The 24,344-nt window shown below is 39.8% G+C and overlaps 1 protein-coding gene across 1 annotated transcript in view; it reads left to right on the plus strand.

Annotated features, from left to right (window-relative positions):
• The window catches only part of IMPG1 (interphotoreceptor matrix proteoglycan 1), a gene marked incomplete at both ends in the record, with an annotated part of 111,692 nt that overhangs the window by 21,937 nt on the left and 65,411 nt on the right, over positions 1–24,344 (plus strand). The window contains 3 exon segments of the mRNA XM_084258648.1: positions 2,613–2,639; positions 2,642–2,775; positions 3,042–3,069. Of these exon segments, the coding sequence (XP_084114774.1) occupies positions 2,613–2,639; positions 2,642–2,775; positions 3,042–3,069 (189 nt within the window).

A 24,344-nucleotide genomic window follows, 5' to 3' on the forward strand; every position in this document is an offset into this window, starting at 1 on the left:
CACATTGAGATACCACCTTACACCAGTAAGAATGGCACATATGAAAAAAATAAGCAACAACAAATGTTGGCGAGGATGTGGTGAAAAAGGAACTCTCCTACATTGCTGGTGGGAGTGCAAACTGATCCAGCCACTATGAAAAGCTGTCTGGAGTTTCCTCAGTCTACTAAAAATGGAGCTACCATATGACCCAGCAATTCCACTACTAGGGATCTACCCAAAGGACAGACAAACATTGATGCAAAGGAACACCTGTACCCCTAAGTTTATTGCAGCACTGTTTACAATAGGTAAAACCTGGAAACAACCCAAGTACCCAAAAATAGACGACTGGATCAGGAAGATGCGGCATATATACACAATTGCTGAATATTATTCAGCAACCAAAAAAGATAAACTCATGCCATTCACAGCAACATGGATGGAACTAGAAGGAATTATGCTCAGTGAAATAAGCCAGAAGGAAAAAGAAAAATATCAGATGGTTTCACTTATAGCAGGAATATAGGCGAATGAAATAAGACATCAGTGTAAAAAAAAATAATAACAGTACAAAACACAACAAAGCAAAAACGGACAATTATAAACAAGAGACAAACTGCAGGGGAGGAGGCGGGAGAGGGGTGAGAGGGAAGGAGGGAGGAGACCAGGGGACTGAGGTGATGGTGCACGGGTGCATTGGTGAAGGAAACTCTATGGGGACTACACCTGAGGGAGTGAGGGGAAGCAAATATTGTTTAAAAATGACCAATGATGTAAAAAATAAAAAAAAAAAGTAAAAAAAAAAAAAAGAAAGAAAAACTAGGGAGGCAAGGCTCTGGATTTCTGTAGAATCCTTGTGTAAATTCTTCCTAGTAGATTAGTGCAGGACAGACAAATCAAGGAGTTAGAAAAATCCAGCTTTGAGAAGTTTTTAGATTCCTCCCATCCCTGAGATTCTTTGATGCCTCAACTTTCAAAACCTCTTTTGATGCTCCCTGGGTAAGAAGGGGGGAACCCTCTGGGTTGTGGCTGGTGCACCTGTGCTCCAGTCACAGAAAGATTCTATGCCCCCTGGAATGTGGAAAGCTTCCAGGAAGCCATAAAAATGACATTAGAGGGCTGCCAAAAAAAATCTTTTCCTTAAAAATTCTAAAGAAAATCTGCCAGTCCCTATAAACTACATCTTGATTCCTACAAACTACAATGCCTGAGGGAGATCATTCTTCAAGCTACTTCAGATATTTGTGCTTCAGGGAGAAAGTCTTCTCAGAACCTTTGTGAAAAGTAGATTTTAATGGGTGCAAAGACATTCTGTGTCCCGGACATCAGAGAAAGGGCAGCAGGAAAGGGAGCACCAAAAACAAGCTTTCAATTGGACTAAAATTAAATGAAGGCTTAATTTCAGACAAAAAGCAACACTCCCAAGGATGAGTCCAACCAGCAAACAGAAGGGTACTCACATCATACCCTTCTAGATATTTCTTACAAGGATACTGTGAGTCAAAGTCATAAACACTCAAAGGCAGTCTAGTTGATTTTTTGTCATTTTTCACTCTCTGGCATTCCAGTGGGCTTTGAAATAAACTATTGGGTACATTGAAAAAGATGAAAGGTAAAATACCAGCCCCAAAGAGAATGTAACTTTTGTAAGAAAGAAGGGTAACAAAGGCAGCTGGTTTGCTAGGACTGGACACATAACAAATCTGAAATCACCCGTGTGTTTCCTTCTTGCATAGTATGCAGACTCCACTAGACACAGGCATGGAAAGATTGACTAGTGATTGGAGAAGGGCATTCCAACTCTGACCCTTGCCTGTCTGGAGAGATCATATTCACAAACGAGGGTTCCAGGACAAAGTTATTCCATCACTCTCCAGGTGTGCTGACCCTCACTATCTCCCCCAATGTGAAGACTCTGTGGCACATGGGAGGTAGTGGGGAAGGCACCGACTCCTGGTTTTGTGGATACTGTCAGGTTGCTGCTCTAAATGAATTGAGCTTCTTTTTGTCTTAAAATCCCTTTGCTTCTTACAACAAATAGTACATAAAGGGCCTCCCCAGTGGTGCAGCAGTTTGAACAGCGCTGTGAAGCTGTCCGCAGCCTTACAGTGCAGGTTTGATTTCTGGCCTGCCAGGGAGATACCCACATGGCATGGCAGACCTCTCCTGTCTCACCCGCTGCTCCCCTCAGCAGTGTAGTTCAGTCCTTCTGTCTGTTCAGTTCCCTGCTCTGTCTCTGGTGAATCCTCTCACCCTCCCATGCATCTGGCCTGTGCCCCAGCTCTTGTACAAGAAAAAATAATGGCACAAAAAAAAAAAAAAAAAACAAGCAACAACATATGTTGGCGAGTATGTGGTGAAAAAAGATAAACTCATGTCATTCGCAGCAACATGGATGGAACTGGAAGGAATTATGCTCAGTGAAATAAGCCAGAAGGAAAAAGAAAAATATAGGATGGTTTCACTTATAGCAGGAATATGGGGGAACCAAGTAGACCTCAGTGTAAAAAAATAATAACAGTACAAAACACAACAAAGCAAAAATGGCCAATAGTATTGCACTTGGCTTAGGGAGAGGGCATGGTCTTAGCGTGTGGCCATTTTGCACCCCTAATGGCGCTACATTGCAATGTGTCAGGAAGCAGTATGGGGAGCATACCTATCTTTCTGGATCTCATCTCTGACACAGGGGAACATGAAGACTGGGTCAGCATCTGCCAGCAGGTTTTCTACCTCTTTGATATTGGGAAGAATTTCAGCAATTTCCAAGAGCACCTGGATCTTCTTCAGCAGGTGAGCCTAGCCACTGTATATTTGGAACACTGCCCAAAGGGCTCCTAAGCTACCAGCCTCTGCCCCTTTGAATTGTTTTTCAGAGCATAAGGGTTAGTTGAAGAAATACTTGGAGGTATCTGATAAGGCCAAAAGGAGTTTTATTCTTGCAAACTAACTTTCTACAGACAAGTGAAGTGAAGTTAAAGGGAAAAGGGAATGAAAATAGATTTTACCTCTTCAGTTGGCATTATCTCCTGGTAAAATTACTCTTTATCTTTCTGCAGAGAATAAAACAGAGAAACTTCCTGAAAGGTAAGTACCTAAAATAGAGTGCTGCACGCTCTTGACTTTTGAAAGATCATATAATGGAGTGAGACTGAGCTATTGTACCTTTATGATATTATGTCAGTAACTGAAATCTGTGTAGGTTATTCTGACAGACAATTTATACCTATACTTTGCTAAAGATAAATGACTACATAAAAGGGAAATGGTTAGACTTTATCGATTGAGATAGATATTTGCAGATAAAATAAGTTCATTACTGTGTGATAAATATCTCATGTGCACTTTCACTTATAAGATATAGAGCAATTAGAATAGTTTGATTTTCAGAATTTATGATAAACCATTATTTACCTGAAGAAAATATGTAATAAAATCAGAGAGAAACCTGAACGTTGAACTCTCATTTGGCATTCTATAAGTTGTTAGTGTTTTTCAACTGAAATTATAGAAGCACTGATCTGTATCTTCAACAAGGTCTGCATGTCAATAAGAAATTCAAAATGCAAAAAAGAGAGAGGAAATAAATTTACATTCGATAAATTATTAAAGAAGGGAGATGCTGTCAAACTTTAAATTCACAAATTGCATATATTTTATAATATTTAGCAATCTAAACCCAAAGATGATAATACCACAAATTTGACTATATGAATTACTGAAAATTCTTTATAATGCTTTTTACATTGGTTACTTTATTTCTATTCCCTTTACCAACAATCTGGTCCAAGTCCTTATTAATTTACACTGTGGAAAATGTCAAATCTGATCTCCCTAGTAGAGTCCCCTGCCTCTAAACTTTTCCTTCCCTTGCAGCTGGATTAATAAATATGAAATATTCCTTTTCTAATGTTGAGACTTGTTCAATGACTTTCAAAAGATTCCAGCATCTTCTTTTGTCCTTTTGAATATCCCCTCCTTCCCTTGCCCACCTGTTCTGTGTGCAGATAGCTGAGCTGTATGGATTGGGTCACTGGCATGCCTTCTCCTCTGACTTCTGGTTAGAGTTAGCCAAAGGCAAGAAGATCAGAGGGAGAGAGGAGAATGGAGTCAGCCAACTTATCCCTGCCCCCACCCCAAACACACACACACATACACACACACACACATCCCAGCAATCTACAAAGTCTTCCAAAGCCATTGTCCTCCCCCAATACTAGGTTAGCTCCTGTCAGAGCCTTTTCAATCTCTGGATCCTGGTAACTACCCATTCTTTCACCTCCCTGGCATACAGGTAGTTTTAACACCCTATCATTACTACTTTGATTACTCTTACACTCATCCTTCAACTTAGTAAATGATCTATTAAACTGAGCTGTTTCCTACCAGCACCTCCACTGAGCTGGTAGGTCAAACTAATTAATCAAAGTCCTTCATCCTAACCTTTCCACCTATATCCCATAACCCATCACCCTGCTACAACCCCGTGGTACTTCCTCACTATATGTGGACAGCACGCTGCCAGCGCTCTGACCCTAGGCCTCTCCCTCTTGCATCTCTACTTCACTGTCCAAATCCTGCTCTCATTACATGTTTTAACTGTCTGCGCCTGTGACAAACCTGAGCCTCCCTGCTTTGAACTCTGTGTTCTGTTTGGCACCGACATTTTCTTTTAACATGTTCTATACATTCTTACTTTCTGCTGATTCCCTGTAAAGTATGAACTCCTCCAGGGAAGGAATTATTTTGTATTTCTCCACTCACTACCACAAAACTGAGCAGAGAGAGTCCTCGTGTATCTATAACATATACTAGTGTATACTAGGTCCAGTTACAGTTTTACAAAATAATAAGGTATTTCCAGAAGAAATAATGTGAGTTAGGAAAATCTTTTTTTTTTTAATTCCATATTTTACTTTTTATTTTTTTTTAAATAATAAATTTTATTTTTATATTCCCCATACAATTGCAGCCCCCCCATTCTGACCCCAATCCCTCCCCTCCCACCCCCGCACCCCTAAAAGTGTCTCTGGTTCATAGTTTTTTGTTGATTTTGATTTTCACTTTCTTATAGTTATTCATTTTCCTGGTCCCTTATTTAAGTTTTCTAGATTCCTGCTATGAGTGAGACCATCCAGTATTTTTCTTTTTCTTTCTGGCTTATTTCGCTGAGCATGATCCCTTCCACCGCCATCCATGTTGCTGCAAATTGCATGTGTTTATCTTTTTTGAATGCTGAGTAATATTCCATGGTATATATGTACCACATCTTCTTGATCCAGTCATCTATTTTTGGGCATTTGGGCTGTTTCCAAAGCTTAGCTATTGTAAACAGTGCTGCTATAAACATAGGGGTGCAGGTGCTCTTTGGAATTGATGTTTCTGTGTCCTTTGGGTAAATACCTAGGAGTGGAATTGCAGGATCATATGGAAGCTCTATGTTTAGTAGGTCCAGAAATCTCCACACAGCTCTCCACAGTGGTTGGACCAGTTTGCACTCCCACCAACAGTGCAGAAGAGTTCCTTTTTCTCCACACCCTCGCCAACATTTGTTGTTGCTAGTTTTTTTAATATGTGCCATTCTCACTGGTGTAAGATGGTATCTCATGGTAGTTTTGATTTGCATTTCCCTGATGACAAGTGATGTTGAACATTTTTTCATATGCCTGTTGGCCATTTGCATTTCCTCTTCAGAGAAGTTTCTTTTTAGCTCTTCTGCCCATTTTTTGACTGGATTCTTTTCTTTGTTGTTGTTGAGTCTCATCAGCTCTTTGCAGATTTTTGTGATCAGCCCTTTATCATTAGTGTTGGGTGCAAAAATGTTCTCCCAGTTGGTGGGATTTCTCTTTGTTTTTGTTATTGTCTCTTTTGCTGTGCAGAAGCTCTTTAATTTGATGTAGTCCCAGCTGTTTATCTTTGCCTTCACTATCACTGCTTTGGGTGATGTGTCTGTAAAGATGTCTTTGATGTGCAAATCACATAGTATTTCGCCTATGTTTCCTTCTATATATTTAATGGTTTCAGGTCTTATGTCTAGTTCTTTAATCCATTTTGAGTTGATTTTTGTGTATGGTGTGAGGTAGTGGTCAAGCTTCATTCTTTTGCATGTAGCGACCCAGTTTTCCCAGCACCATTTATTGAACAAACTTTCTTTGCTCCAATGCATATTCTTTGCTCCTTTGTCAAAGATTAGTTGACCATAAATCTGTGGGTTTATTTCTGGATTTTCTATTCAATTCCATTGGTCTGTATGTCTGTTCTTGTTCCAATACCATGCAGTTTTGATGATTATGGCTTTGTAGTAGAGTTTGAAGTCTGGGAGTGTGATGCCTCCATTCCCTTCTTTTTTTTTCAGGAGAGCTTTGGCTATTCGGGGTTTTTTGTGATTCCCTATGAATTTCATCAATCATTGTTCTATTTCTTTGAAGAATGACATTGAAATTTTGATTGGAATAGCATTGAATCTGTATATTGCTTTTGGAAGGATGGCCATTTTAATAATGTTTATTCTTCCAATCCATGAGCAGGGGATGTCTTTCCATTTCTTTGTGTCTTCTTCTATTTCTTTTAACAGTGTTTTATAGTTTTCTTTGTATAGGTCCTTTACCTCTTTTGTTAGATTTATACCCAAATATTTAATTTTTTTGTTTCAATAATAAAAGGGATGGTTTTTTTGATTTCTTCTTCTTCAGATTTATTGTTTGTGTATAGGAAGGCTACTGACTTTTGCGTGTTGATTTTGTATCCTGCCACTTTACTGAACTGATTGATGAGTTGAGTTAGTTTTTCTGTGGAGTTTTTGGGGTTCTCTATGTATATTATCATATCATCTGCAAATAGTGATAGTTTGACTTCTTCTTTTCCTATTTGGATTCCTTGGATGTCTTTCTCTTGTCTTATTGCTCTGGCTAGGACTTCCAGTATTATATTGAAAAGCAGTGGTGAGAGTGGACATCCTTGTCTTGTTCCAGATCTTAATGGAATTGCTTTCAGCTTTTCACCATTGAGGATGATACTGGCTGTTGGCTTGTCATAGATGGCCTTTATGATGTTGAGGTATGTTCCTTGTATCCCAAGAATTTCAAGGGCTTTTATCATGAATGGGTGTTGCACTTTGTTGAAAGCTTTCTCAGCATCTATTGATATTATCATATGGTTTTTATATTTCTTTTTGTTGATGTGATGGATAACGTTGATTGATTTTCGGATGTTAAACCATCCTTGTGTCCCTGGAATGAATCCTACTTGGTCGTGGTGAATTATCTTATGGATACATTGTTGGATTCTGATAGCTAAAATTTTATTGAGGATTTTTGCATCAGTGTTCATTCGGAGATTGGCCTGTAGTTTTCCTTTTTTGTGTTGTCCTTGTTCGGGTTTGGTATTAGTGTAATGTTGGCTTCATAGAACGTGTTTGGTATTGTCCCTTCCTTCTCAATTTTTTGGAAGAGTTTGTGAAGGATAGGCACTAATTCGTCTCTGAATGTTTGGTAGAATTCATTTGTAAATCCATCAGATCCTGGGCTTTTGTTTTTGGGGATGTTTTTGATTACCATTTCAATTTCGCTGCTTGTAATTGGTCTGTTTAGGTGTTCTATTTCTTCTTTATCTAGCTTTGGGTGATTGTAGAGTTGTAGGAATTTGTCCATCTCCTCTAGATTGTTAAACTTGTTTCCATATAAATGTTCATAGTAGTTACTGATTATTCTTTTGATTTCTGCTGTGTCCGTTGTGATTTCTCCTCTTTCATTTATGATCCTGTGTATTTGTGCTTTCTCCCTTTTTTCCTTTGTGAGCCTGGCTAGGGGTTTGTCTATTTTATTGATTTTTTCAAAGAACCAGCTCTTGGTTTCGTTGATCTTTTGGATTGTTTTTTTAGTTTCAATTTCATTTATTTCTGCTTTGGTTTTTATTATTTCTTTTCTTCTACTGGTTTTGGGGTTTTTTTGTTGTTCTTTTTCTAGATCTTTGAGCTTCGAGATTAGGTTGTTTCTTTGAGTTCTTTCTTTTTCTTGATGTGAGCTTCTATTGCTATGTATTTTCCTCTTATTACTGCTTTTGCTGCATCCCATACATTTAGGATATTGGTGTCCTCCTTGTTGTTCAATTCAAAGAATTTTTTAATTTCTTCTTTGATCTCCTCATCATTAGTCCAGTGGTCTTCCAGTAGTGTGGTTTTTAATCTCCATGAGGTAGGAAAGTTCCTTGCCTTCTTTTTATGGTTTATTTCTAGTTTGATGCCTTCATGGTCAGAAAAGATGGTTGATATGATTTCAATCTTGGTGTATCTGTTGATGTTTGTCTTGTGCCCCAGTATGTGATCGATCCTGGAGAATGATCCGTGTGCGCTTGAGAAAAATGTGTACTCCGTTTTTTGGGGGGTTAGTGTTCTATAGATGTCTGTTAAGCCCAATTGCTCTAGGTCCTTATTTAGAGCTTTGGTTTCTTTACTTATTTTTTGTCTTGTTGATCTATCCATTGTTGATAGTGGTGTGTTGAAGTCTCCCACTACATATGTGTTTTCTCTGATGTCTGTTTTCAGAGAGGACAACAGTTGTCTGATATATTTTGGTGCTCCTTCGTTTGGTGAATATATGTTAATGAGTGTTATTTCTTCTTGAAGTATTGTCCCCTTGATCATAATGTAGTGACCATTGGGGTCTCTTTTTATCTTTTTGAGTTTGAAATCTGTTTTATCTGATATAAGTATAGCTGTTCCTGCTTTCTTTTTTTGGTCCATTTGCTTGTAGGATTGTTTTCCATCCTTTAACTTTGAGCCTATTTTTATCTTTTGTAGCTAAATGTGTTTCCTGGAGACAGCAAAAGGTTGGGTATTGTTTCTTAATCCAGGCTGCAACTCTGTGTCTTTTTATTGAAGAGTTTAGTCCATTTACATTTAGAGTTAATATTGATATGTTAGCATCTGTATTTGCCATTGTGATTGTCTTTTCTTTGATTTTATTTATTTATTCTTTTAATAACTTTTTTTTTTTTGGCCTTCTTTCATTTTTATTCGTCCCTCTGAGGTTCTGGCTTTAGGACTCCTTGTAGTATTTTTTGGAGTGGGGGTTTAGTTGTAATGAAATTCTGGAGTTTCTGTTTGTCTGGGAAGGTCCATATTCTTTCTTCAAAGAGGAAGGAGAGCTTTGCAGGATAGAGTATTCTTGGTTGGCATCTGTTTTCTTGGAGTCTGTTGACTATGTCCCCCACTCTCTCCTTGCCCTTAGTGTTTCTTCAGAGAAGTCTGATGTCAGCCTGATTGGCTTTCCTTTGAATGTTATCTGTTTCTTCCCTCTTGCCAGCTTCATTATTTTTTCCTTGTCCTGGATTCTTGGGAGCTTTACTATTATGTGTCTTGCTGTATTTTTCCTTTCGTCGTGGAAGTTTGGTGTTCTTCTTTGCTTCTTGTATATCAATTTTCAGCTCCTTCTTCACATTTGGGAAGTTCTCTTCAATTATCTCTTTGAATATTTTCTCTGTTCCTACATCTCTCTCCTCTCCTTCTGGTATTCCTATAACTCTTGTATTTCCTTTCCTCATGGAGTCAGATAGTTCCCGAAGTCTTTCTTCGTTCTTTTTCCTTCATACTTCTCTTTCCTTTTCTGTTTTGGTTCTTTTTATTTCTGTGTCTTCAAGAGTACTTATTCTTCTTCCATTTCATCTATTCTGCTTTCATTGCTTTTCCCAGAATTCTTTAGTTCTTCCATTAATTCTTTGATCTCCTGCATTTCTTTTATTTCCCTCTTTAGGGACTCAATTTCATTCTTCTGACCATTGTTTTCCCTCTCTAGGGACTCAATTGCATTCTTCTGATCATTGATTATTTTTCCCTTATCATTGTTTTCCTTTATGACTTCTGTCAGATTTTTAATCACGGCAATTTTAAATTCTCTTTCTGGAAGGCTCAGAAGTTCTTCTAAGTTACTGTCGTTGCAATCTGGGGGCTGGTTTTCTTTTTGTGGTGTGCTTTTTCCCTGGGGAGTTGCTAGGTTGCGTGTGGTTCTTCTACTCCCTACTGTCTGTTTTCTAATTTGCCGTATGCGTTGGGACACTGTGTTGTTGGGACTGGCCGGCATCTTGGGTGAGCTTCTCTGCTCCCCTCTGGTTCCTCCAGGAGCCATATGTCAGTTTCAAGCAGTCTTTACTGGAGAAAGGTCCCTGTTCTAAAATGCCGATGTGGGGACACACTCCCCTGTGCTCCTGGTCTGCCCCGGCGGTGGGTTCCTGCTCCCCCTCTGGGCTTGGACTGCAGGCCAGAGGGGGTCTGGCGTGGGCGAACTTCCCCCGCTCACCTCTGGCTCCTGAGGAAGCCTTCTTTACTGAAGAAATATAGTCTTTACTGAATAATGTCCCTGTTCTAAAATGGTGATGTGGGACACACTCCCTGCACGTCTGGTCTCAGGCACACTCTTCTGCGCACCTGGTCTGCCCCGGCTGTGGGTGCTCGCTCCCCCTGTGGGCTCAGACTACTGGTTGGAAGGGGCCCGGCGTGGGCTAACTCCCCAGCTGGCCACTGGCTCCTCCAGGAGCCTCTGCTGGCTTCAAGTCGCTAGGTGGCGCCAGAGATCTCTCCTAGAGCCCTGGGGAACTGATTTTCCACCCCGAGGGACAGGGAACAGAGCGGGAATGGTAGGGTAAACCTCAACGGCTTTGGGGTGCTGTGTCTGCCTTGTGCCCCACCGTCGTGGGGAACCCATGCCCCTAATTTCGTGCCCTGGGTCTCAGTTCCAAAGCCCTCAGTTCCAGGACGCAGGCTGTAGCCCAGTTCAGTGGCGCGGGACTGGCGCCTTTTGAATCCCGCTCCCGTGCCTTGGTGCCTGGTTCCTGCTCACTCAGTGAGGGCCTCCGCGCGTCTCCCCGCAAGCCTAGGTCACAGGCGCGGGGACCTGGGCAGCTGTGATCTGGATCCGCGTTTGCTTTTCAACCGCACTGCTTTTCCGCGCGATCCCGATTCCAGTCCGCGCCGCTTTTCCACGCAATCCCGATCACGATCCGCGTCTGCTTTTCCAGCGCGCCGCTTTTCCACGCAAGCTTACCAGGCGGCCCGGGGCTGTGTGCTGGTGCTGGCCTCCTCCTGGGGGGCGGGGTCTCTCTTTAATGGCGCCTGGAGCTCACCTCCGAGGCGGATCCTGCAGGATTCTCCACAGCTCCCGTTCACGGGGTGTGGTGGCTGAAATAGTTCCTTTCCACTCACAGTCCCGCTTGCTGCATAGTTTGTTCTTGTTGGTCCTTTTAGTTTTTTTTTTTTTTTTTTTTTTCCCTCCTCTCTGCTGGTGGGAGAGTGCCGACTTTGTGGGCGGGGGAGGGGAGCAGGGTTTTGTGCTTTCCTCCCTTCTGGTCCTCTTTTATGGCAACTTTCTTCTTCGGGCAGTTTGCTGGAGTCACCCGTTTATCTTCCGTGTCCCAGTTCTCACTGGGACCTGCCGCTTTTCCTCCCTATTAACTTTTTTTAATGGGAGATCTTACTCTCAGCATCTCCTCGCCACCATGTTGCTCCGCCCATCCTTGACTTAGGAAAATCTTAGCACTAGAGTATTCACTTGGTCACAAGAGATATTGAGTCCTCTTATTTAAACTGAGAGGCCAGGGCCTCCCCAGTGGCACAGCGGTTGAGCTCTGGGTTGCGAGGCTGCCTGCGGCCTCTGCGGCGCTGGTTCGATCCCTGGCTGCTCCCCGGGCTCCGGAGGAGGGTCCCACATGGCGTGCAGACCTCTCCTGCCGCCGGCTGCTCCCCTCAGCAGTGTATTTCAGTCCTTCTGCCTGCTCTGCTCCCCGCTTTGGCTCTGGTGAATTCTCTCACCCTCCCACTTCTGACTGTATCCAGTGCATGTGTAAACAAAACAAACAAATAAATAAATAAAACATGCCTCTATTTAAAAAAAAATTAAAAAAAAAATAAACTGAGAGGCTGATACTGACACTTCCTTTTAAAAAAATAACAATAAAAATAATAACAATACAAAAAAAAGACAATTATAAACCAGGGACATCCTGCAGGGAAGGAGGAGGGAGAGGGATCAGAGGGAGGGAGGGAGGAGCACAGGGTACTGCGGTGATGGTGCACGGGTGCATTGGTGAAGGAAACTCTATGGGGACTACAACTGGGGGTTGGGGGAAGCAAACATTGTTTAAAAATGAGCAATGATGTAAAATACATATAAATTTTTTAAATGGTTTTTAAAAATGAAAGAAAAGCAGAGGCCATCCATAGGGGAAAATGCAGCAAGACTTGATATTTAAAATTTAAAATTATTAAAAATTACATTAAAAATTACAGGATTACCCACACCAGAAAGAGAGAAAAATCAAATTATCGGGCCTCCCCGGTGGCACAGGGGTTGAGCCCTAGGTTGCGAAGCTGCCTGCAGCCTCTACAGTGCCAGTTCGATTCCCGGCCGCCAGGCGAGGGTCCCACATGGCGCGCAGACCTCTCCTGCCACCCCCTGCTCCACTCAGCAATGTACTTCCGTCCTTCTGCCTGTTCTGCTCCCTGCTCTGGCTCTGGTGAATTCTCTCACCCTCCTAGGCTTCTGACTGTACCCAGTGCTTGTATAAATAAATACATCTTAAAAAAAAAAAAATCGAATTAGCCATCCATGCCTTTGCCTACTAGCATTGCTAGAGAGAAAGAAGGAACAAAAGACAAGCTTTTTACATTGGCTATGGTTACCAAGTTGAGAGAGAGGAGACTCCTTAACTTCAAACATTTCCAAAAAGACAGAAAATTTTCTCACCTGATTAATCTATACATCTAGCTCCAAATGAATCCGAGTTAAAAGCCAGTAAAAGAATTCAGTGGCCCAGATTCCCCAACTGAGCTCTTCTGTAATGGTCTATATTGCTGGTTTTGTGGCTGACTCACACCTATTGTCAAAGGGTAAGGAAACAACATCAGACAGAGTCCTACAAGGTGTTAACTTCTAACTAACGCAACAGGCATCATTTTAAGTAACTACTCTTCTTGGTTATTTTCATATTTACTGCAAAATAAAGCAAAGATACAAAAGTCATAAAAATAGGAAGGAGAGCTTATTAAAAAGAAAGACCTGTACAGTAAAAAAAAAAAAAAAAGAAAATTGCCTACATTATAAATGCTATACTGTTTGATACAATGAGGGTACACTAAATATGATCTCCATTAAAATCTTTATTAGTCACACAGCATAACACCAGCAAATACAAATAAGAATAATAAATTCCAAATGCTACTATAGTCTGAATTCATATTTAGCCTCTGTGTACAAAGATGGTTGTTCTTGTTTATGAATACATCCATTCTGATTGATTAGAGCCCATACCAGGCTGTCTTTGCCCTGGCAGTACTAGGTGTGAAAGAAATATTGAGATGGTCCCATTGGCTGTTGCCAGTCTAGATGAATCTACAACATCAGAGCACCCAGCCATTCCCTTTAGTCTTCTCATCTCCATGAACCACAGAAAATTGGAACAAATTTTCTGGACAACTATGACTATTTTATACTAACACAGACAAAATCCTTTGGGACCTCATAGCATATAGAAACAGATCATTCAGTGAGCTTCAAAGAAGTCACAACTGCCACTCTTTCCTAAAGGAAAGTTTCTACAGTGGGCCCACATTACTTGCAGACAGCCCTGTAACTATCACATTGGATTTGCCCTTAGACTGTCTTCTACAATACCAGTCCATGGCACTGTAAAATACTCACAACTCCTTGGTTGTTTACAGTTCAGGCAATAGTAATGTCCAGTATAGGTATTTAATTGATCCACATTATCCATAAATCTCTCTCTCCCAATACCATAACAATAAAAGTTACCTTAATAGATAAACTGGATTTGCAGGCTTGAAAGTTTTGAGTCTGAGATTTTAAAAAGAATATTTCAGTCATAGGTTATGTCATCAATTTTCTTTGCTGTCAAGAACACAGTGTAAGCACAATGGGAATATAAAACATCAAGCTTGAAAACTGGCTTGCCTGCTTACAGAAATGGTCCCCAGACTACACAAAACCATGATACTTATAGAAAACCTTGGAGCCAAACATAACCATTTTGGGGTGTTTGAATTTTTTGTCAATGAAATATATTAGAAGATTACTTCTGAAATGGAAAAAAAATAGTAAGCTCAATTTTAAAGTACTATATGCTTTTTCTCTAATTTTTAGATATTTTGCATATAGGAAAATTTAAATGCATGTCCCTTGTTATAATCAAGCTCCTTTTTACCACCACTTTTCTCTTTCTTATTATGCTAATAGAAAAGACTAGATACTAGAAGGGCCAGAGATGAAACTGCCATGATTTCTATAGGCAAGCTTAGATCTCATTGATTCTGCTTCTTATCCTTTATTCAAATAATCATGAAAGCATGTGACTTTAATTGAAGTTGATGAAATTTATAATGCACTTTCTCAAAATGAATTATATTTTAATCCCATAAAATAATTTAAACATTATATGAAATTTGGAAATGTTATCAAAATGTATAAAGGTAAAGCAAATCACCAACTATTCTCAAATTAGAAGCAATCATTACCAATATTTTCAAACAAAAAAAATGAGCATGATAAATATTTGCCTATGCATCTTTTGTATAGTCACAAATAGAAAAATTTGCCAGATCTTATTAGGCAAAAACATTGAACTTTAACACATGTAAAGATGCACCAAACATGGGTTCTATCAGGGAAGAAAAAAGAATTTAAGAGGGATCATGAGAATGAGTTATATATTTTGCTCAATAACATATTTGTGTGATCTTTAAAAAAATGAGTTCAAAATGCACCTAACATCTGCCAATTGCAGAATGACAGAGAAAGAGCATATGTTATTTTAACCTTGTTCCAATATAAACTCCTTCAGTCTCATTCTTGTGACTGTGATTTTTTTAATTCTCGCAGATGTTACCAATGTCTCACTCGGGCCCTCTCCTCTCACTCCTGACAACACACTCCTCAGTGACATCAAGATGCCTACAATAGTAAGGAGTTCTGAAAGTTATTCTAGTTCTTCGCATGCCTGTTTTGATTTTATTAGTAAAATTTGAAAAGAGAAGGAAATGGATAATATTACTGAATTTTTATTACTACAATTAAATCAGTGACTTTGTTTTATTGGGTATTTTCATTCTTCCTAGGGCCTAAGGGAAAAAAATAGATTAAAAACTAAGATAAAGTGGGAGGAATTGCAAGAATCAACTGAATTATAAATTCTAGGAGGGCAGAGACTCCTTCCTCCCCAATGCCTCATAGAGCCTTACATATTAAAGTTCAAGCTTTTGAATGAATGAATCTCTCAATCAATGAAGTTATTTCTACACTGAGGTGGAATCTAATGCTGACAACAGGTTAGAGGTTTTGCTCTCAGTCATGTCCAGCATGAATAAGTCAGACAGATACTAAATTGATACAAACCCTGTATAGCAAATAGGAAAAACTAAAAGCGGTTCTCAGGCACTATGATTGAATATGGCAGGTGTGTAGCTGGGGATAAAATGTTAGGATAAGAAAGGCTGCAGAGTCTCGTCTGCGGCTCCCCTCAGCAGTGTATTTCTGTAGCTTCACCTGTTCTGCTCCCCACTCTGTCTCTGGTGAATCCTCTCACCATCACCCCCACCCTGCAACTCTGGCCTGCACCCCAGCTCTTGTATGTATAAATAAATAATTTTTTTTAAAAAAAGAGTTTTGTGTATAAATGGCTTCACATTTTTTTGCTTTGGAAAATTCAATGAATTGTGAGACTCATGTGGGATTCAAAGAGATTATATGTGAGTGACAAGATTAGCATATAAAAAGAAGACTCTAGGTGAGTATATCATGAGTATCAATTCAGAAGCTATTCAATGTTACAAGAGTTTAGAGGAAGCAAAGATTTCTACTTGAGTGGTCAAAGAGATGTTATTTTATATTAAACACAGAATATTGATGAGAAATTTAAAAAAAGTAGGTTTGCACATGTGTGTCTGTGTGTAAATGCTAGAGGTGGGTACGGGACAGTGAGGAGGGTTTCCAGTCAAGACACTTGCACAAGTGACGTGGTATCTCAGCAATAGTGAGTAGAATAGTCTGGTGGTCAGAAGAGAAGTGAGACACACTACAAATGTTCTGGTTGGTATCAGAACCATGGTTGAAAGCCTTGAACCAAGAAAAATTGTTTGGATTTTAGGTAACAGGGGAACTACTAAGGGTTCTGGGTAAGAGATATGAAAAATTTATCCAGTGGTTAAGAGTAAATTTGGAGACTTCTCACAATACACCTAAAGAATTTATTTAAATTTCTAATGTGTACGTCAAATTTTCCAAATAAAATGGTAAGCCTATGGAAGATACTACCATGTGCCATACTTTTATTTTCCTACTATCTAGGACACTCAGTGTGTGTTTTTGAGTGAACAAATGAATGAAAATCTTTTAGTTAAGCAAACATCAATACTGTGACTTCACATGCTCCTTGTACAGATTTAGAGACTATCCACCACTCACCGAAGAGGGGAGTTGGTTGTAAGAAATGAGGTGAAGCTACCTGAGCCAGCGTGCAGAAGAGTTCTGCCCTGCAAGGCATTTTCCACTGGTAGTTCTCATTCTCTTTTTTTCAGTTTCCACAATTCTAAGTTCATAAGAGAGCAGGTGCACTTACCAGAGACATTCAGTTTTCCACAAGCATATCTTTCACTCTTTTGAGAAACTGTGTACATTTCAGATCACCTGGGTGTCCAAGGATGAAAACCTACCAAACCCTAAGTTTGAAACCCAGACTGGGCTGGCTCTGTGCCCTAGCAGCCTGTGAGAGTTCAGAACAATGAGAGATTCCTGCTTGTGCCAATTCCCAAGGGCAATAAGGATGACCCCTGGCCCTTTGTGATCAGAGGCCAAATCCACATCCTCAGAGCAGTGCTTCTATTCTTAGTCACTCCCTCCAATGTGGCCCAAACATGCCATTTCTTCTGAGAAAAATTTCAAACACTTGCTTGACCTCATATTGCTTTCTGACTAGGTTTAATATGAATTTTAAGCACATATAGCCTCATTAAACCAGTCTAGACTCAATTCTAAAAAGGATTATATTAGGTAATATCTAAGAAACCAGAAGTTCTTTTGTCTAATCAAATTCTCATCAAAGTCATACAAGGATGGAGTACAATCGTAGTATTTCAGCAATAAATACATGAATTGTGTGTGTGTACATATGTGTGTAAATAAGCATACATGCTCTTTATAAAATGACAGTGTTCTTAAGGCTCCTAAATAGTTAATTCACTGGAACTTTGTACTTTGTCTCTCAGTGAAAGAAGTAATGAAAGAGACTACTTCTAGTTAAGACTTTTATTTAAAAGGCTCCTTTTATTTTGGTTCTCCCCTGGTGGCGCAGCGGTTGAGCGCTGGGCTGCAAGGCTGCCTGCAGCCTCTGCAGCACCGGTTCGTTCCCCGGCCACCAGCGAGAGTCCCACAAAAAAAAAATAAATAAATCATTTCAACTACATATGACCAGACATTCATATTTAGCCCTTAAAAATAAAACAAAAACTACAATGGCAAAATGTTGAGACTACAATGGCAAAATGTATCTCCAGGAAAGTTTCCCATTCCAACTTTTCCATTCTTAAAAGTAATAAGCATTTAAATTTTCTTTAAATATTAGTAGGCTTTAAAATTTCATTCAACTTAAAGCCACTAAGAAAATATTCTTTAATGCTAAAATATCCATGTAGCCACCAACTACGAAACATGTTGTATGGAAATACAAATTTTTAATTCATAGTACTTTGTCTTACACAATATTTCCACTTTTCCAGTTTGATGCAATTTAAAGACAGGACTTTTTCATGGGTAATAATTGGAAAGCAATTATGTTGTCCGTGTCATCCACCAAGAAAGTAAGGAACTGTCCCTCAATATCTCGTCTATCTCTGACCATCATATCTGCCAGCTCCTAACTAAAACAGAAGACAATCCATTCGCTACAAGAGAAATCCAGGCTACTATGCTAAGTGAAAGCTACATACCACCATAAGAACCCTGGCCTTTATCTCCAGCTTCATCTTAACCATAGCTCCTTACCTTTCCCCTTCTTTACACTTGAGTTTCCAAAACTATCATTGTGTGTGTGTGTGTGTGTGTGTAATGTTACATACATATGAGTGTATGTGTGTGTGTGTGTGTGTGTGTATACCACAACTGTCTTAAAGACACTTCCTATGCCATTATGGAATGTTTGTTGGGGTTCAGTACCTTTCATCTGGACTAACACTCATTGCCCACTGCTGCCACAACCATATCACTCTGTCTGAGATTGTTTATTTACATGTCTGTGGCTTTTATTGTCTCCATTCGCCCCTCCTCACCATCACCCTCACCTCCACCACGAGACTAGAAGCTTCTGCTTGTGGCAGGAACTGTTTCTTTCATCTCTGAAGCCTTGCTGCCTTACAGAATTTGGGGTATAGTTAACTAGAAATGTTAACTACATAGAAATGTAACTGAAAATAGAAGCATCAGTGAGATAACATAACCATGGACTACATTTATGGATGCCCAGGCATCTTCCGCAGCAGGGCCAGGGAACAAACGGGCCGCTCCTTCCTCTCACACTCAGAGAATTCAATGCTTTGCTCCTCTCAGCTGGAGAGGAGCTAGATAAATAAAACATTCCTAAACCCCAACCTCCCCCTGCATCAGCATATAGTCAATAAAATATAAAGAATCATTTTTATAAACTTCAAAGAGAAAGTATCAGCATGGAATGTTTATGAACCAGAGAAGTACTTAGACATGGATTATTAGATAAAATGAATTAAAGAATAGCTTGTAAACCTTTCTAATTGTTCTTTGAAACATTCACTTTCAGCAACTCCTTGGTATAGAATATCTTCAAAATTGGAAAATTGGCTACAGACCATTTCCACAGCCTTTTTAATTTTCTAAGTCTTTATAACAACCAAATATAGGATGATGTAAATCAATTATAATTCTTTAAAATCTGAATTCTAACCTTGTTTCTGCCAAGAATTACCCATGTGCCTATCCAAAGTCTAAAACACTGTGTACGGGGGCCTCCCTGGTGGCACAGCGGTTAAAGTCTCAGCGCTATCAAGCTATCTCCAGCCACTGTGGCATGAGTTTGATTCCCGAATAGGGAACTAACCTACATGGCACAATAGACCTCTTCTGTCTCTCCTACTGCTCCCCTCAGCAGTGTTCCCCACTCTTTCTCTGATGAACCCTCTCACCCCCTGCACCTCTGGCCTACACCCCGGTTCTTGTATGTAAAAATAAATAAAAATAAATCTTTTTAAAATTACTAAAATAAAACCCTGTCTATGAAAATTATACCTAACACTATAATATCTAGTCCTGTTCTTGGGGCTTCATATGTATTAACTCATTTGAGTTTTACACAGTCCTACAAGTAATATTATTTGCCGTCTTCACAAGGCAGGATATTGAGACACAAAGGAACTAATTAATAGGCCCAACAAAGTCACACTTATTAACTGGCAGGGTCAAGTTTATTCAAACCCTAGTAGCCTGGCACCAGAACACCTGCTCTTAAACATAGTGCTGTGCTTCCCTATTTTTCCCAAATAAAATTTATGGGAAACGAATTTTATATCATCATCCAATGTACATGTTCCTTCTAGCCTCTAAAAAACTTACTAACCAAAGATTAGGCCTTACCCAGTATTATTTCAGAGACCCATCATATTAGTCCTGATGGTTCCATTTGCAGATGGAGCCCCTCTGCTCAGCATCTGTTCCCCTTCCAGGTTCCTGAGCACCCAAGACCACCTTTCAACCTGCCATCAGATAACCAAACATCCCCATCACAGCCCAACACTTGCATTATCACAGTCATTCGGGCCTAATCAAGAATTAATGGGCACTGCTTTGCAGTAATTTAATTTCCACAATAAACCTAATGACCAATTTAATAGAAATGTCAAAAAGAATGCTTAGCTGTTGTCTGAATGCTTTCTTCTGTGCAAACATTCATGAGAATTCAACATGACTGCCTTTTTATAGCCCCGTTAACATACATTCCAGCAGAATCAGGGAGACCCCTGTGCATTTAGTATTATTAATAAGGTTAACTGGGTAGTTAATTAGCAATTTAGTGTCTAGTGCTCCATGATTGCAAAGTCCCCAGAAGATTATTTAGCAGAATTAACTGAAGGTCTTTGTCATCTCCTCCCCACATGCCTTTTGCACCCTCCTATGCAAAAATGATTCTTAATCAATCATAGGCAGGTTCACAAAAAGGGCACGGACACAAACAGTAAATCCCCTCCACTGGAGCCAGTACTGTGGAGCACTCCTAGAGGGGAGGATAGCTCTCCCCAGCAATGCTCCCTGCTGCCCAAGCTGCAGCCTCAGGCTTCTGTGCTTGATTGATTGTTTTCATATGTGTAACAGCTTCTCTGGTATCCTCGACAAGGCAGAGGGATGAATCAAGGTCTGAATCTTTTGTTTCAGAAACTACAGCTAACATTTAAACATTTAGTCCCCAGTGCTGTTAATGGAATGGCAGGACAAATGTTCTGTGGCCCCCCAATCTATTTGTCACAGGAGACCAGATTTAACCTGAAGCATGGACACAGTTATTTCCTGCCTGCCCCATAATAAAGATCAGTTCTGCAAAACCTAACCTCTTATCTCTCCTCCACTAAGTCCATGGATGGATGGAGACAGAAACACAAAACTTACTATCCTCTGACCCTGATCCCTAGGAGGACCCTTGTCCTATTCCCCTCACCACCCCCTGAGTCTTTTTCAAAAATAACTGACTCAACTCTTGCTCTGCCCTTGCCAGTCTCCATGCTGTGTGGCCATTGAGGGAATAAAAGAAAATCAGGTGATTATGGAGTTAATAACCCAGTAGGAGACCTACAGAATAAGCAGCTAGATATTCCAAGTTCCCTGTATGTCAGGCACTTATTGGTTATCCCTTACCACTAACTTCTGATACAGGTACTGTTATCTCATTTTGGGTGAGGAGACTGAGATTCAGAGAGATTAAGCAATAAATTCATGGTCTTGCAGCTAGAAAGTATCAGAACCAATACTTAACTCAGACCTACACAATTATCTCTCTATACCCCCAAACTGAGCACCTTTAAAATTGCAGTTACTATGCCATCAGGGAATGAAAACTACTAATATTCTCACAAGAAAATATAATTTAGTAGGTAAATCAGTCTGCTGGGGGACAAAATCCTTGATGTACTCCATAGCCAGTGTAAGTGAGTTAGGGATTGTCTATGCATCACTGCTCCAGTCCTTGGCATAGATAATGTAGAGTTAACAGCAGTAATTTTGGATACAGAGACAAAACAGTGGCATTTGATGAGTTTAGAATGAAGTGATGCACTCAACTCACTTAGATGAAATTTGCTGTCCCTACTATGTGGATGATGATCTGCTAGGTATTGGGTGGTAGGAAGATCAAGATGCATAAAGGGGCAATCAATGAGCAGACAATAGGAGTTGGAGTCCTAGAAGTATGAGGGAGCTAGAAGTATGAGTTTGGGTGTGGTTGGGATTACTTTAGTGTTACTAGAAAATACAATATTGGCCATGGAGATAATGATAGTAGGAAGTGCACTTACTAAGGCACTTGAGGAGTAGAGAGAGCAGATAATGGAGGGCACTTTTCTAAAGAATTGAACTTCATTCATTTGACAGTAGATCCCATCAAGGGACTTTTAGTGAATAACAAAAGATACAGACTGATTAATTTGAAACAAAATTGTAATAAGAGACACCTCCTCCTTTAACCCTGTCCCAACACACCCCAAAAAACTATTTCTTCTCCCTCCCCTTAAAACCATTTCATGAATCAGGAGGGGAGCTAGGGAGAGTATATTAGCCACAGGAATAAGAAGAACATGGTGGAAACAAAAGGCATATGGGATTTGAACCAACAGAAATTGGTGACTGGATGCAAGGGAAAGGTAGTTACAGTTTGGGGGTTTCTAGAAGATCATGTGTATTCATGACCTTGACTGAGACAAAGAACCCAGGAAGAAAGGGAGATTTGGGAGGGGAAAAATGACGCTGGTTTGGGCATATTTAGTTAGAAACAAATGTTGGAATTTTCATGTTGAGAACTCAAAGTTGTGTATCAGGTAGTCATTGAAGCCATGGAAGAAAATGATATCCCTTGATGAGAGACAGAGGGGAGTGGACACAGAAATGGGTGGACAGGGTCAAGTCCCTGCTCATTTCTTCAGCCTCATTGTGCCTTTGCTACCCCCCACCCCAAACCAAGCCTCATTACTAAACTACTGCCTCTTCCTTTTGGTCTTTCTTGCCTCCTGGCCTTATATAAGTTGAATGACACAGTGTCCATCTATTTATGTGACAATGAGTCCTGACAGCCTAGCACTGCATCCAGAATGAATTTAGTGAGTAAATGGGAGATTGAGTGAGATGAGGAGGCTGGCGATGCAAGCATGCAGAATCCTTGTATTTAAAGTAAAGAGGGAACATAAGAATAGGATTAGAAGGACAGAGAAAGTAGTCAGAGAAATAGCCAAAGAAAGAGGGAAAAGACAGGACTCCATGGTAGAGATGTGGAAAATGCTGCTTATGTGGAGATAGCAGAGAGACAGTAGCCTAAAGAAAACCCTCATGGGCACTTCCAGGGGCAAAAGTCATACTGTACTGAGTTGGAGAGTATTTCAGATTAGCAATTATAAAATATTCCAATAATTATGCCTTATTAGCATAGTTGGAGTGATTATGAAATTTATTTGAAATGCATATCTAGAAGCAAATCTAATCTGTTAGAGTCTACTTATTTATCTATAGTGGCTATGTTTACTTTAATAATTCCTTTAATATTTTACAAATCATATAATTCAGTTCAGAAAATACTATAGTTACTCCCCCATATGTATAAATACAAATACTGTGGCCAAAAAAAATTTCTTCCAAGTACCACCTTAAAGTTACTTCATACTAATGTAATCATTACAGTAGGTCAGAACCATTCAGCTTTTAAATAAATAGCAAAACAATTTTCTCTGAGTTTCAGAAATAACTGAGAACAAAGAGTTTGGCCTCAATCTCTGCTTCCATTTTCACTTTTTCCCCTAACTCATCAAAAGTGTTTAGGTTATTCCATTAGGTAAGATATAATGCAGTAGAACCAAAGAGAATTTCATAAATGTCTTTCTCTCTGCAGATGTAAAATGTATTTAAGAAACTTCCAGGATTCAAAGAAATCCATGTGTTAGGATTTAGGTAAGTAAGAGAGTCAGACTCTCCTCAAATATTAAATTACTTTCTCCCTATCCTCTTTTAAAAGACACATCATGAGGATTATAAGGTCCCTTTCTCTGCCCCCTCCCCCGTTGTTTAGTTCTGCCAAATCCGGAAAACTGAATACATTTCACATAAAAGAATTTCCAATTAGAACATGAGACTGGGTGATTTCTTAAGGAGAGGCACAAGAGCTGAATTTCTTCCTCCCTCCGGAGTCAGAAACAATCTCTGTGGAAAGCACATCTGCTGTCCTTGGCCATGTCACTAATGAACCTCTGAGGGCAATACCTCAGCAGAGAGAGATCAAAAAAGTGGCAATTAATCATTTTCGTTCGTGATGACCTGATTTCCCATTAAAAGTTAAATGACATCATCATCATTTAAACAAATCAAGATGATACTAGGAACACAGGTAAAATGACTAAATAGTGGACCTTGTGGGTTGGGGATATTGGGGAGCAGCATGGACAGGGACAGGAGTAGTAGTAAGACTCAGCGAAACATTTTGTATCACTTTGCTGTCTGAGCCACAGTAATGTATTACCAGCAAAATCATTAATTTTTTTAAGATTTATTTATTTATGCATACAAGAACTGGGGTACAGGACAGAGGTGAGAGGATTCACCAGAGTGGGAAGCAGAACAGGCAGACTGAAATACACTGCTGAGGGGAGCAGTGGGCAAGACAGGAGAGGTCTGCTGGATAGAACTTGTGCTGCAGAGGCTGCAGATAGCTTCACAGTGCTATGTCCAAGCCTCAGCACCACCAGAGAGGCCAAAATCATTAAAATCTTAAATAAAATAATATAATAGTGCTACTTTAAACCAGGGTTCACTTGTTCTCACAGCATCCCCACAAGCATACCTGTATCTATTAGCTTCTCAACACTGTAATGTGGGTTTGTGATTTGTGGCAAGAATTGTTGTACTTTTTTCTTCTTAGCTCTCATTACTCAAAACATACCTACAGTTGGGGGTCATAATTGGTATTTTTTAAAGTGTATCAGAGGATAAATACGTGTCAAGACCCCAGGCCCTCAAGGAGAATTTGTAAAGTGGGAATGTAGGCCTCATCCCATCTCCTTCCTGGCCCCTTATTCATATTATTTTCCTAAAGCA

Source organism: Talpa europaea, assembly GCF_964194135.1.
Source record: "Talpa europaea genome assembly, chromosome: 2".
NCBI lineage: Eukaryota > Metazoa > Chordata > Mammalia > Eulipotyphla > Talpidae > Talpa > Talpa europaea.